Source organism: Gobius niger (assembly GCF_951799975.1).
Source record: "Gobius niger genome assembly, chromosome: 9".
Taxonomy (NCBI): domain Eukaryota; kingdom Metazoa; phylum Chordata; class Actinopteri; order Gobiiformes; family Gobiidae; genus Gobius; species Gobius niger.
The window spans coordinates 20985866-20998871 of NC_136860.1; the positions used below are offsets into that span (position 1 = coordinate 20985866).

Here is a 13006-nt window from a genome sequence, read left to right on the forward strand (position 1 = left end):
AGCAATAGAGATAATTGATCTGTGACAATATGACTTAATTGATCTTAAAATGGAGAAAATAGTCAAATAAAATTTTCACTCAGAGAAAGACACTTTTATGAAAGTCTCTTGGTATCAGTAAATATCGATAGATACTCAAAACCCAGTATCGGTAGCAAAAAAGCTGGATCGGTGCATCTCTAATTTTAAGTGTTTTTTTTTTTCTTTTTTTACATTTCTAAATAATTGTGTCACATTTCTGTCGGCTCTTGGAGGCCAAAGTTCTAGGTTCAATAAACTGGCTTGAGAGAAAGCTACATCTATGAGTTGATTCTGAACTTGGGAAGTGGTTTCTCTCTGACGGCGTGAGGTCATAAGTTTACTCGCTCAGCACCAGGAAGTTTCACTTAGCAAAACATCCCGTCGATAAGCTATTGTCAAACTCATCAAGAGGGGCATCCAAAGCAAAGCAAGTTAGCATCTGTTTAAGGAAAAATACTAACAAGACTTCATCTGATCCAACCTCAAAATACTACATTTTTGGACAGAGCCTCCCGACTATCAAGATCATAGAAGACACAGAGAAACGGCAAAAGAGCAAGATAATGAGTGCAACATTGTAGTTAATAAGTAACAGGCCTCAACTGTCCCACCCAGCAAGGCCTGCTGGGAAAGTCTCTTGGCAGGCAGGGCTGTGTGTGTCTGTGTGTCTGTGTGTTAGAGATATTGCAAAATCTAAAACAGGAAGACGACATAAGACCGTTTTTGTTGCGTGAGTTCAGTTCGTTTGCTCCTCTGCTGCACCTCGAATAGAGCTGTAAAATGGGGAAAGTGATCAAGTCTGGCCCACTGGCTCGGAGGCCGGACAACTCTGCCTTCAAACAGCAGAGACTCCCTGCCTGGTCCCCAATGCTAACGGCTAACACGGTGCTGCCTTTCTTTTACATCATGGCAATAGTATGCATGTTACTGGGAGTGTGGCTCCTGCTGACGGTACAGAGCACTCAGGAAATGAAGGTTAGTCTTGAATTTACAGCCAAAAACAAGAAAATGCTAAGTTTGTAAGGCGTATTATTGAAAAGACTAGATAAGGAAGTGAGATAAAAGCAGTGATGTACTAAAAGGAATGCCCTTGTCTATTTTTATTATTTGTTCTTTTTATTAACACAAAAGCTCTTTTTCTCTTGTAGATGGACTACACTGAAGCTGGAACATGTGATAAATGTTTTGCAAAACGAAAAAATGTGAGCCTTGCAGAAGAGCCTTGCAGTTGTAGAGTAGTTTTTTCCCTTGAACAGGCTTTCAAGGTAATTATTTTAATGCAGTAATGTTACAGGGTTAAGGTGAGGCTTTATTAGTGTTTTACTAATCTCTCTTGTCCAGGGCGATGTTTTCTTTTACTATGGCCTCAAAAACTTCCACCAGAACCTGAGGCGATACATGGACTCCAGAGATGACGGTCAGATGGTTGGGAGACAGGCTAATCTAAAGGTACGGTTAACAACCTAGAATTTCACTAACACTCACGTTGATACAGAATTGTTATAACATTGAAAGTGAAAATGTCAAATAAACATTTTTTTTTAATACACTACCTAGAACCCCAGTTCATACTGTAAACCATTCGACAAAGATCCAAAAGGAGTCCCCTTTGCACCTTGTGGAGCTGTGGCCAACAGCAAGTTCAATGGTAAATCCAAGTTCTAATTCGATTCGTCCATTTCTGTAAACATTCTCCTAACAATGTTTCTCTGCAGACAGTTTCGATCTTTCATACCACAATTCAAGTGGTGTAAAACACGAGGTCCATCTCCTGCGACAAGGGATCACCTGGTACACAGACAAAAATGTCAAGTACAGAAATCCACAGATGGGCAACTTGACACTGCCTGAAGTATTTAACGGTATTTAGCTGCTCTTCAAATGGCTTTCTGGTAGCTCTAACCTTCACACCATCTTTTAACCAGTGTAGTCACTCTCTCTCTTCTACTTCCCCAAACCATTTCCTCTCAGTTGTTCTCTGGCCTTGTCCCAAATCAGTGGCACTGTGCCTTTTGATATACTCTTTCTAAATATTAATTATTTATTTATTTAGTACACACACTTATAAAGGTCCATATAGAATAGTGCATACAGTATGATATGGATCCTGTTTCTTCTAAGAAAATCTTCAAACCCTCCACTATACATTTCCCAGCAAAAACTCCCACTGTTTTCTCAGTGCTACTGTGTGTGATCCTGTCAGCCTTGTCTGCTTTCCAGGCACTGTGAAGCCTCTGTACTGGCATAACACGGTGTATAACCTTGACCCGCTGGATCCAAACAATAATGGCTTCATCAATGAGGACTTAATTGTGTGGATGAGAGAGGCAGCTTTCCCGAACTTCAAGAAGCTCTATGGGATCCTGAATAGACTAAAGCCTTTTGAAGAAGGATTACCAGCAGGGAATTACACCATTGACATTAACTACAGTATCCTTTCACACAAACAGGTTTCTTAGACTCCCATTGTATGCATTGTTGAACTTGGACCCATAACGAGTACTACTGTATTTAAAGCAATGTTTCTATCCTTGACCCCTGCCACTCTAGACTTCCCTGTGCAGCATTTTCGAGGACGAAAGGTAGTGGTGTTGACTACACTGACTTGGTTTGGGGGTCAGAACCACTTTCTGCCCATTGCGTACCTAGTGACAAGCAGCTTCATACTACTTCTGGCCATAGTCTTGACTGTGGTCTGGTGGAAGTTTGGAAAAGATGGAAAAAACATGGAAGAGTGAAGACTCCATGTTTTTGACAGAAGATGCACTGATTTTGAATTAAATGCAGTAGTGGACGATTTACACGAGGAAGCTGGTTTTCAATGAGGACAGATAAATTAAAGACTGTATGAATGTAAATGTGGAGAAAGCTGTAAAACTTCTCTCAATCTTCTTGATTCTATGTTGGCTGTGAAGTGTTTTATTTAAGACACAAACCAAAGATTTTGATTAAACTCTATTTTTTATTTCACTATTTACAATCAGTGTGAAAAATAAGTCCATAGTGACACCTGCACTTAAGAAAGATTGCTTTGATTGTTCAGCATGTATTAATGGATGTTGCAGAGCTAAAAGTATTACGCTCCATACTAGTGTTCAGTCATGAAGAATACAGGAAGGAATGCAGCAGCGAATCCTACAACCAGCCGATGAACACAACAGTGATGATCCATGTTAGGAAGACAACCCAGTCAACCCCAAGAAAACTAGAAAATAGGACTGCACAATAGGAGACAAAATTGCTATATTAGAGAAGCCTTATTTATGAGACTATTTCAATATGTCTTTAAATTGAATGGAACAAAAGTAAGCGATTTGTCTTTCGCCATATACTGAATCAAAACAGAAAATATGAAATGGAACTTAGGACACAACTGAACTTTTACACATTTTTTGCAGTCTAAATCTCAATGATTTTATGATATGGATATTGCATTACTTATTCAGACAACAATTAGAGGATATATTATGCAGCCCTATTAGAGAACACATGAGTTTCAACAAAACAGAGTCCAGGACTAATGCAGAGTCAGCATAAAGGCATTTGGCAAGTTCTACTGGCTGCCCGACTACAAAACCCATCTCATTCTCTGTACCTTTTGAATGCATACGGTGTTGCTGCGTTTTACTATATTAAGACTAATTTGATAAGTTGGCTCTGTAAAAGGCAACATTTGGTCTTAAACATTTAATGAACTGGTTTACGGTTATCTGAAACAATTTGGTCACACATTTATTCCCTAAATCACAGTGCAATCTTTCATCTGTTTTCAAATCAGCAGGATGTGGAAAAAATAAATTAAGTAATTGTATGGATTTTTTGAGTATTTGGTATTATACACACTTTCAAGTTATGCTTTTGGACAAAGTGACAGAAACCGTACCTTTTGAAAAGAGACTCAAATGTGGAGGGTTGGACCTGGTTTACAAAATGTAACAAAACAGAATCTCACAGTTTAAAAACAGGTAAAAATCACAGGACATGTAGTAGTCTCTCATTCATCTCTCACATTACTCTCAAACCTGGCGTAGGCACATTCATCTGTGTTTCAGTGATAGGACTGCAATGGCACTTCACAAGCAGACTGTAGCCATGCTTATTCTTTAAAGCAATACAGACATCTCCAGGTGAATCCTAAGGTAGTTCATTCAAGACTCCAGCACAGGCTCCCTGGGCTTGCTGCCTCCTCGTCTACAGCTCATTTCAGTCCGTAGTGTTGAGCTGGCAGTGGGGAGCAACGAAAGATTATGTGCATCTCGACTCATTCCTCTTCAGCTCTTCTGAGTGCTATTGTGAGGTACCTGATAGGTCAGATCCTCTGTAGGTGTGACCTGTCCAGTGACATTCTTAGGTGTATCGTAAGCCGACCTGCCCAGTTGGCCTGTGTCAGGCTTCGTGAGCATGGAAGGGGGTCCCACAAAGCTACAGACTGCTGTGGGCTGGCTCATGTCAACAACTATAGGAGTGGCATACTCTGCCCCAGAGGCAGGCAGTGGTTCAGCATAGGGGTGGGAAATGGGGGCATCATACAGGTCTGTATCAGCGTACCCTGGATCTGGCCCTTCATCCGGTTTAAACGTGGAACGTGCACCCAACGTTGCAACTCCACTGACCAGTGGCTGAGCATATTCTGCAAAGCAGAAAAATGAACAAATAAACCCACGTTGCAGGATTGCACTGATTAAAATAACTCTCAATGATCATAATTCACAATACACTGATCTATAGAGTGCACATTACCTGCTGGTTCTGCATGTAGACTTGGGACTGCTCCTCTCCCTGTTAACCGGCCGACCTCACTGCTGCTGTACCGAACCGTCTCATCTGTGTCCACCATCTTTGATGGCAGCAGCTGTTTCATGCTTTTCCACCAATCTGTTGCATATTTGGATATCAATTTAGGAAAATGGACAAAACAAAAACATGCCAAGTTAGTAATCACGATCTGATACCTGTGCGGTCCCAATGAGGGAGATCATATGTGCCTTCAGTACTTGTTTTTCTGTGGAGAACATTATGAGTTACGGTAATGCATATGGTCCGGTCGTTTTTGAGGAGGTTCTTTGATCACATTACCTATTTCTGCAGTGACAAGCACAAACTACTGTCGAAATGAGAGCAGTGAGAATCATGAAGAGCACAGGAACCAGAACTGCGACAAGGGCCACACCTAAAGCCACAGACAAATGAGAAAAGGCTGATGTACAAAGACAGGAAAAAATGATAAAATACAGACCATTCCCGGTGTGTGGTGGCATAGTGGTGTTTCTAATATCTGGTGTAGGCGTAGTTTGTCCCAGTTGTGGTGGTCGTTTGGACCGGGGAGTTGGATATAATGGAGCAAAGCTTCTTGGACCTGCCCTCACTGTGAACAAATATAAACAATGAGTAGGGTTTCGTACAAATGTAGCACAATGACCTTGTAATTTCATTTACCTGTGGGAATTTGGCAGCCGAACAGCTCCAACTTTAAGGCAATTTTTTGGTGCCACAATAAAGGATTTACCCTTATAAATCTGGCCTCTATTGGAGGGATGAAGTTGTTCCTCACCTCGTCTCTGTAATTGATGTTGCCTTGAAAAACCTACAAGTTATAAACAAGTAGAATTTATGTAGGTTGATCTGATCTGATCATAAAAATGTTTCTTATATAACATTCAAAACAATAAGAGTGCACTCTATAACAGTGATTTCTAATTTTGTTTTAAGTCATTAAATCATCACACCAGTTGTTGAAAGAAGTCTGTGTGTTGCATCAAAACTACATCTGCTTTTCCACACAAATAACTACTAAACTACACACAGCAACAGACAACCCTTTCCAGTTAATTCATATTCATTCATTATTAATGCCCAAGAGCCCTGAATTGTCTACCACAGCACTTAACTCAGCCCTCCAACTTCCCACATTTCCGGCTATTAGCATCCCTCAGTCAATACCAGCAGCTATGGAAACATTTCCAATATTTCTCTGTATGACATCAACACTGATGATCTGTCAATTTGCACAAATTTGAGACCCAACAAATGTTGACACGTTGCAGTGAGTAGCATGTATTGAGTGATTTTCTGATTGTATTGACCTTGTCTGTAGAATTGGCTTCTCTATAGCTGTACCAATCATGGCCATTGTAACTGTAGAGAACCTGGTATGCTGACACGTAGTATTGGTACTCTCTCATGCTGGAGCCAGTTGTAATTATGCCTGCAATGACATGGTGCACAATGCTTATTACAATAGAAACAAAATAATAAAAAATAACTACAAATGTTACTACTGTATATTGATAATATGAAAAGCTAGTGTACCTGTGATGCTCTTCTCCCTCTTGAGATCGATCTGAAGAAACTGCTTCTGGTCACTATGGGAAGGTGCCCAGGGTCGGCCTGGCTTTTTGAGCCGTGCTCCTGTTGGAGGCCACATGCCCTTCCACTCCCACACAGAAGAGGCATTAAGCTGGCTGTCCGCAACACTACCTGACTCCAAACCTAAGGTCCCATAGCAGCCTGCCAGAGTTTAGGACAAAAGTTAGTGATGCCAAAACTTTCACATATGCAGCAGCTAAATGTGAATCAACATACCACTAGTTCTGAAGGTGAAAAGGCTGTTTGATAAAGTGCCTCTACAAAGAGTTGGGAAAATAAAATAAACAGACCATAAACAGATGTCTCGTTAGAACAAACAACAAATTATCTTAGGCTGCAAAGAAGAAACGTTTTACCCAGTGGAAGTGACATTATTTGCCAGTGTGCCATCATAACGAGGGATGCCCTTGCTGCTGACCACTTGGATCTGTCCTCCCACGGCATTGGACACCACTCCTGCATGGATGGCTGCCACGCACAAGGGTGACGTCTGTAGAACGACACAGGAAGGGAAAATAACAATATTACAACAGCTATCACAACATGACAGATAAAGAAGTCTCACAATAAAGACAACTTAATTTTCTTAAAATATAACTGGAGTCCCCAAGTGTGATGTAGCATGGACCTCCTAAATAGCCATAGATGCACCATGATGTGAAGAGAGAAGGAACATTCAATTAACTGTGATCACAGAAAGCACACTGATAATAGTGGGTGAATCACTGTGCTGCTACTTCTCAGAAAAAAATAAAAAGCTGCACTGATAATGATTCACCTCAGGCTACCCGCCTATCTGAACCTGCTGCCTCATCATGCAGCAACGAAACCAAACCTGGCTCTGCTCTGGCTACAAGCCTTTCTCACAAGCAGCTGCTGGCGGGAGGTGGAATTTTATTACTGGAAAAGGCCCGCTGGAATTCACAGCTGACAATTGTGGGAAAATGACGGTGACCCACAGAGTGACGAGCATGAATCGATGTATTCCCCTCTCAGGCTGGACACGTGCAGCAGTCAGAGCTGCCACTCTGAGTCAACACTTGCCCCATGACTCTTAAACTCCCAAAGAACACACGCCACATCCTGAAAAGCACTGTTCCAAACCACGAACACAAACAGTGCTTAGTGCGCTAAAACCACTGTGTCGCACTTAACATGAGGCTACAGAACGTGAACACAGGGAGGCAAATTCACATTTACCAACACTGAGAGCTTAAAAATATTATTCTAACGGTCAAACACTTTAAGGATATCCACCAAATTAATTTTGAATTATTTGTTGTAAAAGGATAATAAAATCTATGCATCCCAGTATTACAACAGTTACTTGCAATTACTGACTTTTTGACTGTTTTTCTCCGCACGTCGCTCACTCCTGCGCCCTCTTGCAGCTGGACTGGATTTGTTGCACATTATTTTCAGCCAAATTATTATCTCACCTCACATTCACCCCCTGACCTTGCCCCTCCTCTGTTCCTGAGGGGCAGCTCGGGCCGGTCCCGCCACCCCTCCCTCTCCTCCCATCAGCCACCTCTGCCTCTCTCTATCCACAACACCAAGTTCTGAGCAATGAGGTCATCAATAAGAGACTCAGCAGCAATGAGCTAACTCACAGCGGAGGCGTTTCTGAGGTCATCTAAGCAGAGGGCTGTGTTCACACAAAACAAAAGGCAGCATTTTAATTGAAGACATGCAAATAGTTTGATTCGAAAGGGAATTAGACTCACAAGACAGCATCTACTATTCTGTCCATCAAGCAGCTAGTCTTTTTTGTATGGAATCTGCACATTCCAACTTTTTTTCACTTTACCAACCCCTTGTGGTTTGAAGAAGTATCTCACAGGTTTGAAATTATATGGAATTTAGCTTGTATAAGGACTGTATTTGTTTATTAAAAAAAAGATAGACAGATGAGGAACGCACACATAGACAAGATACTCACTTCTCTGTATCCATTTGGTGTTGTTCCCGAAATGTCCTCTTTAGATGTTAAGCAGCCCGCCGGACAGTATTTGCTATTACACACAGACACAATGAACGTCAAGTCTCAGCTCAACGTGACAGAGGCAAACACAAAGGCAACACTATTTACCTGAACTCAGCCTCAGGGAAATCAGCTCCTTTGTTCAAACAGGTGATTAGATCTGCAGAGGCAAACCAGCAGTGTCAGGACTTGTTTTGAGGCGCATCAACACTAAATCAAAACTGGATGTAGGTAAGAGAAAGGTTGGAGGGAAACATGCAAAATGAAGAAATGCCGTACAGAACAGAAGGAAAATGCAGTTCAAGAACACCATCAAGTTTAGCTTAAGCTTTCGATATCTGATGGAGGGCAGTTCTGTCAATTGCATGTACTTTTGCCAATATACTGACCTAAATATCACATTTCTATTAGCTGAGTGAGGTATAAGTACTTTATTGTCCCTGTGGGGAAATTTGCATTTGACCCATCCTTCGATGCTGCAGGAGCAGTGGGCGACAGCAGTGCAGCGCCCGGAGACCTATCTCCAGATATGAAGCCAGGCTAATGGTCAGAATCACCTGGCTGGAGGATTGACTGTTTTTTGACTGTTTTGTTTTTGGTTGATGGGGAAACCGGAGCACCCGGAGGAAACACATCCAGACACAGGGAGAACATGCAAACGCCACACAGACAGGCCAGCGAATCAAACCCAGTATGTTTTTGCCGTGAGGCAAGAGCGCTAACCGCTCAGCCACCGTGCCATCATGAGAGGAGACTCAACAACGTGTCTGCATAAAATGGATTTGCAGGAAGTTTGTGAACCCAAACAGTTACCTTTGTGTTGTGTCACTGAGTAGGACAGGTAGACCCCTCGCCCTCTGTGATGGGTCCCGCTCATGAACTGGACTGTGACCTGGTGACCACTGGACTCAATCAGTTCTTCAAACTTTAGGCCCAAACCACAGTACTTCACTAGAACCCAAGAGAGACACATAATTTTATATATCATCAAGGTAGATTTAACAGGCGTTTACCAATAAATAACAAGAATCAGAGGATGCTCTGAACGGACAGTCCTGTAGTGTAATGGATTTATAGATTATGGTATGGTATTACCAACATAGTGCAGTGTACACAGCACATACAAATATTCTATATGCAACAGATAACAAGGTGAGTCACAAAAGAATGACCGCCTTTTCGTGATCTTGGAATAGTAAATGTAGTAACACTAAACGTCATTAGTTCCCCACACGTCACATGTCAATTCTGTAGATCAATAACTGTTTTATAAGATTGTTAACTAAATGCAAACTGTATGAATTAACAGTACAATAATGGTGCAACACAAGTAAGAAATACCAGCTTTCTCAGAAACAGTCTTACCTATCTCACTCCTGTTCAGCCCGATCCCATTGTAAAGGCGGAGGTAGTTGACCTGACAGTCACTGTCCTCTATGTCCAGTTCAGCGAATCTGAAGTGGATCCTGTTACCACGAGGCACAGTAATCTCCCACTCACACACTGTGTTATTGGGGTATGTCCTGGGGTATTCCAGAGAGGACAGTGTACCGCTGGTGGGGCCAAGCAAGCTGGGACCACAGCCATCACCTGGACAAGAAAAAATACAAAAGAAAGTCATCTTATAGATTTCTTAAAATAAAAATAACAATGGGCTCTATTCAGCCACTGGGCACCACAATTATATGTTTGTTACAGTCCCAAAACTGGTCAGATCAAAGTGTTGTCAAGAAAGGCATCAGCTTTTAATATCTGTGTGCGAGTAACTGTCGTCCCAGCAGTTACTATCAGCTACCTTGTGATAGAAATTAATCACTGAAAGATAATCATTCATATGTCAGTTTCCCATGATTAAACTCCTACGTATCTGTTGTTAGGTACTTCAGCTTTAAAGGCAGATGGCTTGGGCCTGGGCTTAGCAGATAACACAGTCATGCTTCATGGTGTTAGAGTAGATGTTTTGTGAGTCTGCGTTATGTAAGAGCTCCTCTGTGGACATGATCCAGAAGAACAGGACAAAAACTGCTCTCTCTCACTCCTCTGACAATTGTTTGGCGTTCAGGAAGAGCCATCCTCCACACAACCTCTGGACTAAAGGTTAAACCAGTGGAAACAACTGACTGGTGTTATCAAACATTGAGGAAGCTTTAGCAGGGAATGTGCAACAGCCAGGCATTGACAAAGTGCGCCCCACGTGTTTACTCTGGTTACTCATACCCCCAGTACCCCACCCCCACCAAGCCCACCTGAGATTGGCTGCCTTCATGATCTTAAATTTAAGACTATTGGCGATTTTAGGAAGTGTAATCCAGACTCTCAAGACTAAAGCCAGTATATGATTCAAGAAAAGCAAGTAAACCACAGTGAGGCTGATCTGTGGCGAGAAAAAAGGGCCCTGCGTGTAAAGCCCAACATGTTGTGGCTTGTTGTACACAAACCATAAAATAAGGGGCAGGAATTAAAAGGCACAACAGCAATCTTACTGTTGTGTGCAAAATAATACATACAGGGGAACTAAATAAACAAAGAGAAAATCACTAGAGAGTAATTCGTCAACAATCTCAGTTTCGCAAAACCGGTTGGTCTGCTTTAGCTTCACCAAGACGCAGCGGTGTAACCTAAACTCCACGTACAATCACGCAGCCATGTCAGCGAGGTGTACCGTGATAATAACACCCTGTACTGCTGGCCTTTTAACAACTCTGTTCACACTTTGCCACCACAGCCCCGTGTCCCGGTGGTTTAGAGAGCTGCCAAAGACACAGCGGAGGCACCAACCTTTCTGCGCCCGACAGCCCTCCGTGGTGAGGATGATGAGAATCGACAGGACGAGACCCCCAGCCCGAGTCGGTCCCCTGCCCACCATTACCGCTCTGCCCATAGCAGCCTGCAGTCTGAATGCATACTGCTCGCTTCTCGCCGGCTGCACGACTCCAACTTGTAGCAAACTGGAAAGAATAGCACAGCAGCGACTCGAGAGTAAATCCACACGGCCGCCCCGAAGCTTTTTTTTGTGTGCCTTTCCCTTAACCCAGTGGTTTGCAACACTCACTATGGAGGTAAGTGAGCACACATCTCCAGAGCTACTTCCTCTATCTAGCCCCTCCCCTTGATCCAGTGTGTAGGCCTTCACCCACAGAATAGGTAGATTAAAGTTGCGGGATAATAAAGAAGCAGGCCACCCAAAACCAGTGTTAATTTTGACAACATATTTTAATTTAGTTTTAGTCTTAGTCTTTTGACTAAAATGTAATTTAATTTTAGTCGAGATTTAGTCAAAACAATCTTTTCAAGTCTAGTTTTAGTCGACTAAAATTGCATGTCAATTTAGTCGACTAAATTTAAGATTAATTTAGTCGGCTTTGCTTTTATAATATGTATTATAATCATATTTAATAAAGCTCTTCTGCTTCATCGAGCTTCTCCACATGAACAAAGCTCAGAGCTGATCCTTTGGCAGAGAATTTACATGATCTGAGGCTCTTTCAGACGGTCAATAGAAGTTTGGGTGATTTTAGTCTCTCCTTTTCATTTTTATTTAGTCTTATTTTAGTCGACTAAAATATCTGGACATTTTAGTCATAGTTTTAGTCTCATGAAAAACTTTTAATTTAGTTTTAGTCTAATTTTAGTCGTCAAAAATATCACTTTGACTAAAATTAAGACTAAATATTTTAGTCGACGAAATTAACACTGCCCAAAACTCTGTGGATTGCAGAGTATAATAACTTCACACTGCAAAAAAAAAAAAAAAAACTGACAGGCCACTGGGCAAAGTGGTTATTATTTTACAAGTCACCTATAACAAGCCATTACTAACAAATACTTTTTAGCATTTCACTTTCTTTCATTCAGTTCAGTTGCATCTCCGTAGCATGTTTGTTTGATCTTACACTAGAGGGCAACATTGTGCAGTCAATCGGCCAGATGCCAAATCACCGCCAGAACTTTACAATTCTCAATATTATACTGGACAACGACAGTTCAGTTTATGAGTAGTCTTTAGCGCACTCACAGTAGCTTGCCTCTGTAGATTAGGCCTACATATAGGAAATTGTAGTAGTCTGCCTGATAGGAAACTACTTATATGTTTGAACCATATTTAATATCGGTAGATTTATTCTAAACGCGCAAAAAGGCCTCGAGTTTATGTTGAAATGAACTAAATACAAGTTAAGCGGATGCTGGATCAATGCGCTCCATGAGGTGAAGATTTGTGTCAGGACGCCCTCTCGTGGTAATATGTTGATAGAAGATTTTTATGTGGTGAAACATGCATTAAAAGAGTATTTCCATAAGAATCATCAGACATTCTATTTAAAGATCCACATATAAACAGACGTGGGAAGAGAGGACTAAAAATATTTACTCAAGTCAGAGTAACATTACTTTGAATTTTACTCAAGTAGGCCTTCAAGTAACAAGTAATGACCCAAACAATTGCTCAAGTAGCTAAAAGTGAAAAGAATACTTGGAGGAAATGTTACTTGAGTATACTCTGAGTACTGCGTAAATGTTTGAGCAAAAAAGTCTGATTCATTAACATAAAATAATGTGGAAATCGTGATTTTTACAAAGACAATTCCCAAGAAAGTGGCAGAAAATACAGAAAAATTAATCAATTTTAACCAACAA

At 41.4% G+C, this 13006-nt stretch overlaps 2 protein-coding genes across 2 annotated transcripts; one reads left to right on the forward strand and one right to left on the reverse strand.

The window, feature by feature from the left end:
* Nucleotides 1-242: 242 nt before the first annotated feature.
* Nucleotides 243-2844, forward strand: tmem30c (transmembrane protein 30C). Its single transcript, XM_079563286.1, has 7 exons — nt 243-996; nt 1170-1286; nt 1363-1470; nt 1579-1669; nt 1737-1883; nt 2242-2451; nt 2572-2844. The coding sequence occupies exons 1-7, from the start codon at nt 802-804 to the stop codon at nt 2757-2759; spliced, it is 1056 nt and encodes a 351-aa protein (XP_079419412.1). The 5' UTR covers nt 243-801; the 3' UTR covers nt 2760-2844.
* Nucleotides 2845-3459: 615 nt separating this feature from the next.
* Nucleotides 3460-11444, reverse strand: dcbld2 (discoidin, CUB and LCCL domain containing 2). The gene is made up of 15 exons (XM_079562475.1): nt 11150-11444; nt 9737-9961; nt 9185-9322; nt 8480-8531; nt 8330-8402; nt 6744-6877; nt 6604-6644; nt 6331-6528; nt 6105-6226; nt 5458-5605; nt 5258-5386; nt 5098-5191; nt 4974-5023; nt 4762-4896; nt 3460-4651 (listed from the first exon to the last, which is right to left on the reverse strand). The coding sequence occupies exons 1-15, from the start codon at nt 11250-11252 to the stop codon at nt 4293-4295; spliced, it is 2001 nt and encodes a 666-aa protein (XP_079418601.1). The 5' UTR covers nt 11253-11444; the 3' UTR covers nt 3460-4292.
* Between the last annotated feature and the right edge of the window lie 1562 nt (nt 11445-13006).

Excerpts from the sequence above, each read along its gene's own strand:
- tmem30c (XM_079563286.1), top strand. The coding sequence starts at position 802 with ATGGGGAAAGTGATCAAGTCTGGCCCACTGGCTCGGAGGCCGGACAAC. Across the intron at positions 1,884-2,241 it reads ACTGCCTGAAGTATTTAACG|GCACTGTGAAGCCTCTGTAC; the intron begins GTATTTAGCTGC and ends TCTGCTTTCCAG. Across the intron at positions 2,452-2,571 it reads CACCATTGACATTAACTACA|ACTTCCCTGTGCAGCATTTT; the intron begins GTATCCTTTCAC and ends CTGCCACTCTAG.
- dcbld2 (XM_079562475.1), bottom strand. The coding sequence starts at position 11,252 with ATGGGCAGAGCGGTAATGGTGGGCAGGGGACCGACTCGGGCTGGGGGT. Across the intron at positions 8,532-9,184 it reads CTCAGTGACACAACACAAAG|ATCTAATCACCTGTTTGAAC; the intron begins GTAACTGTTTGG and ends TTGCCTCTGCAG. Across the intron at positions 5,606-6,104 it reads AAGCCAATTCTACAGACAAG|GTTTTTCAAGGCAACATCAA; the intron begins GTCAATACAATC and ends TATAACTTGTAG.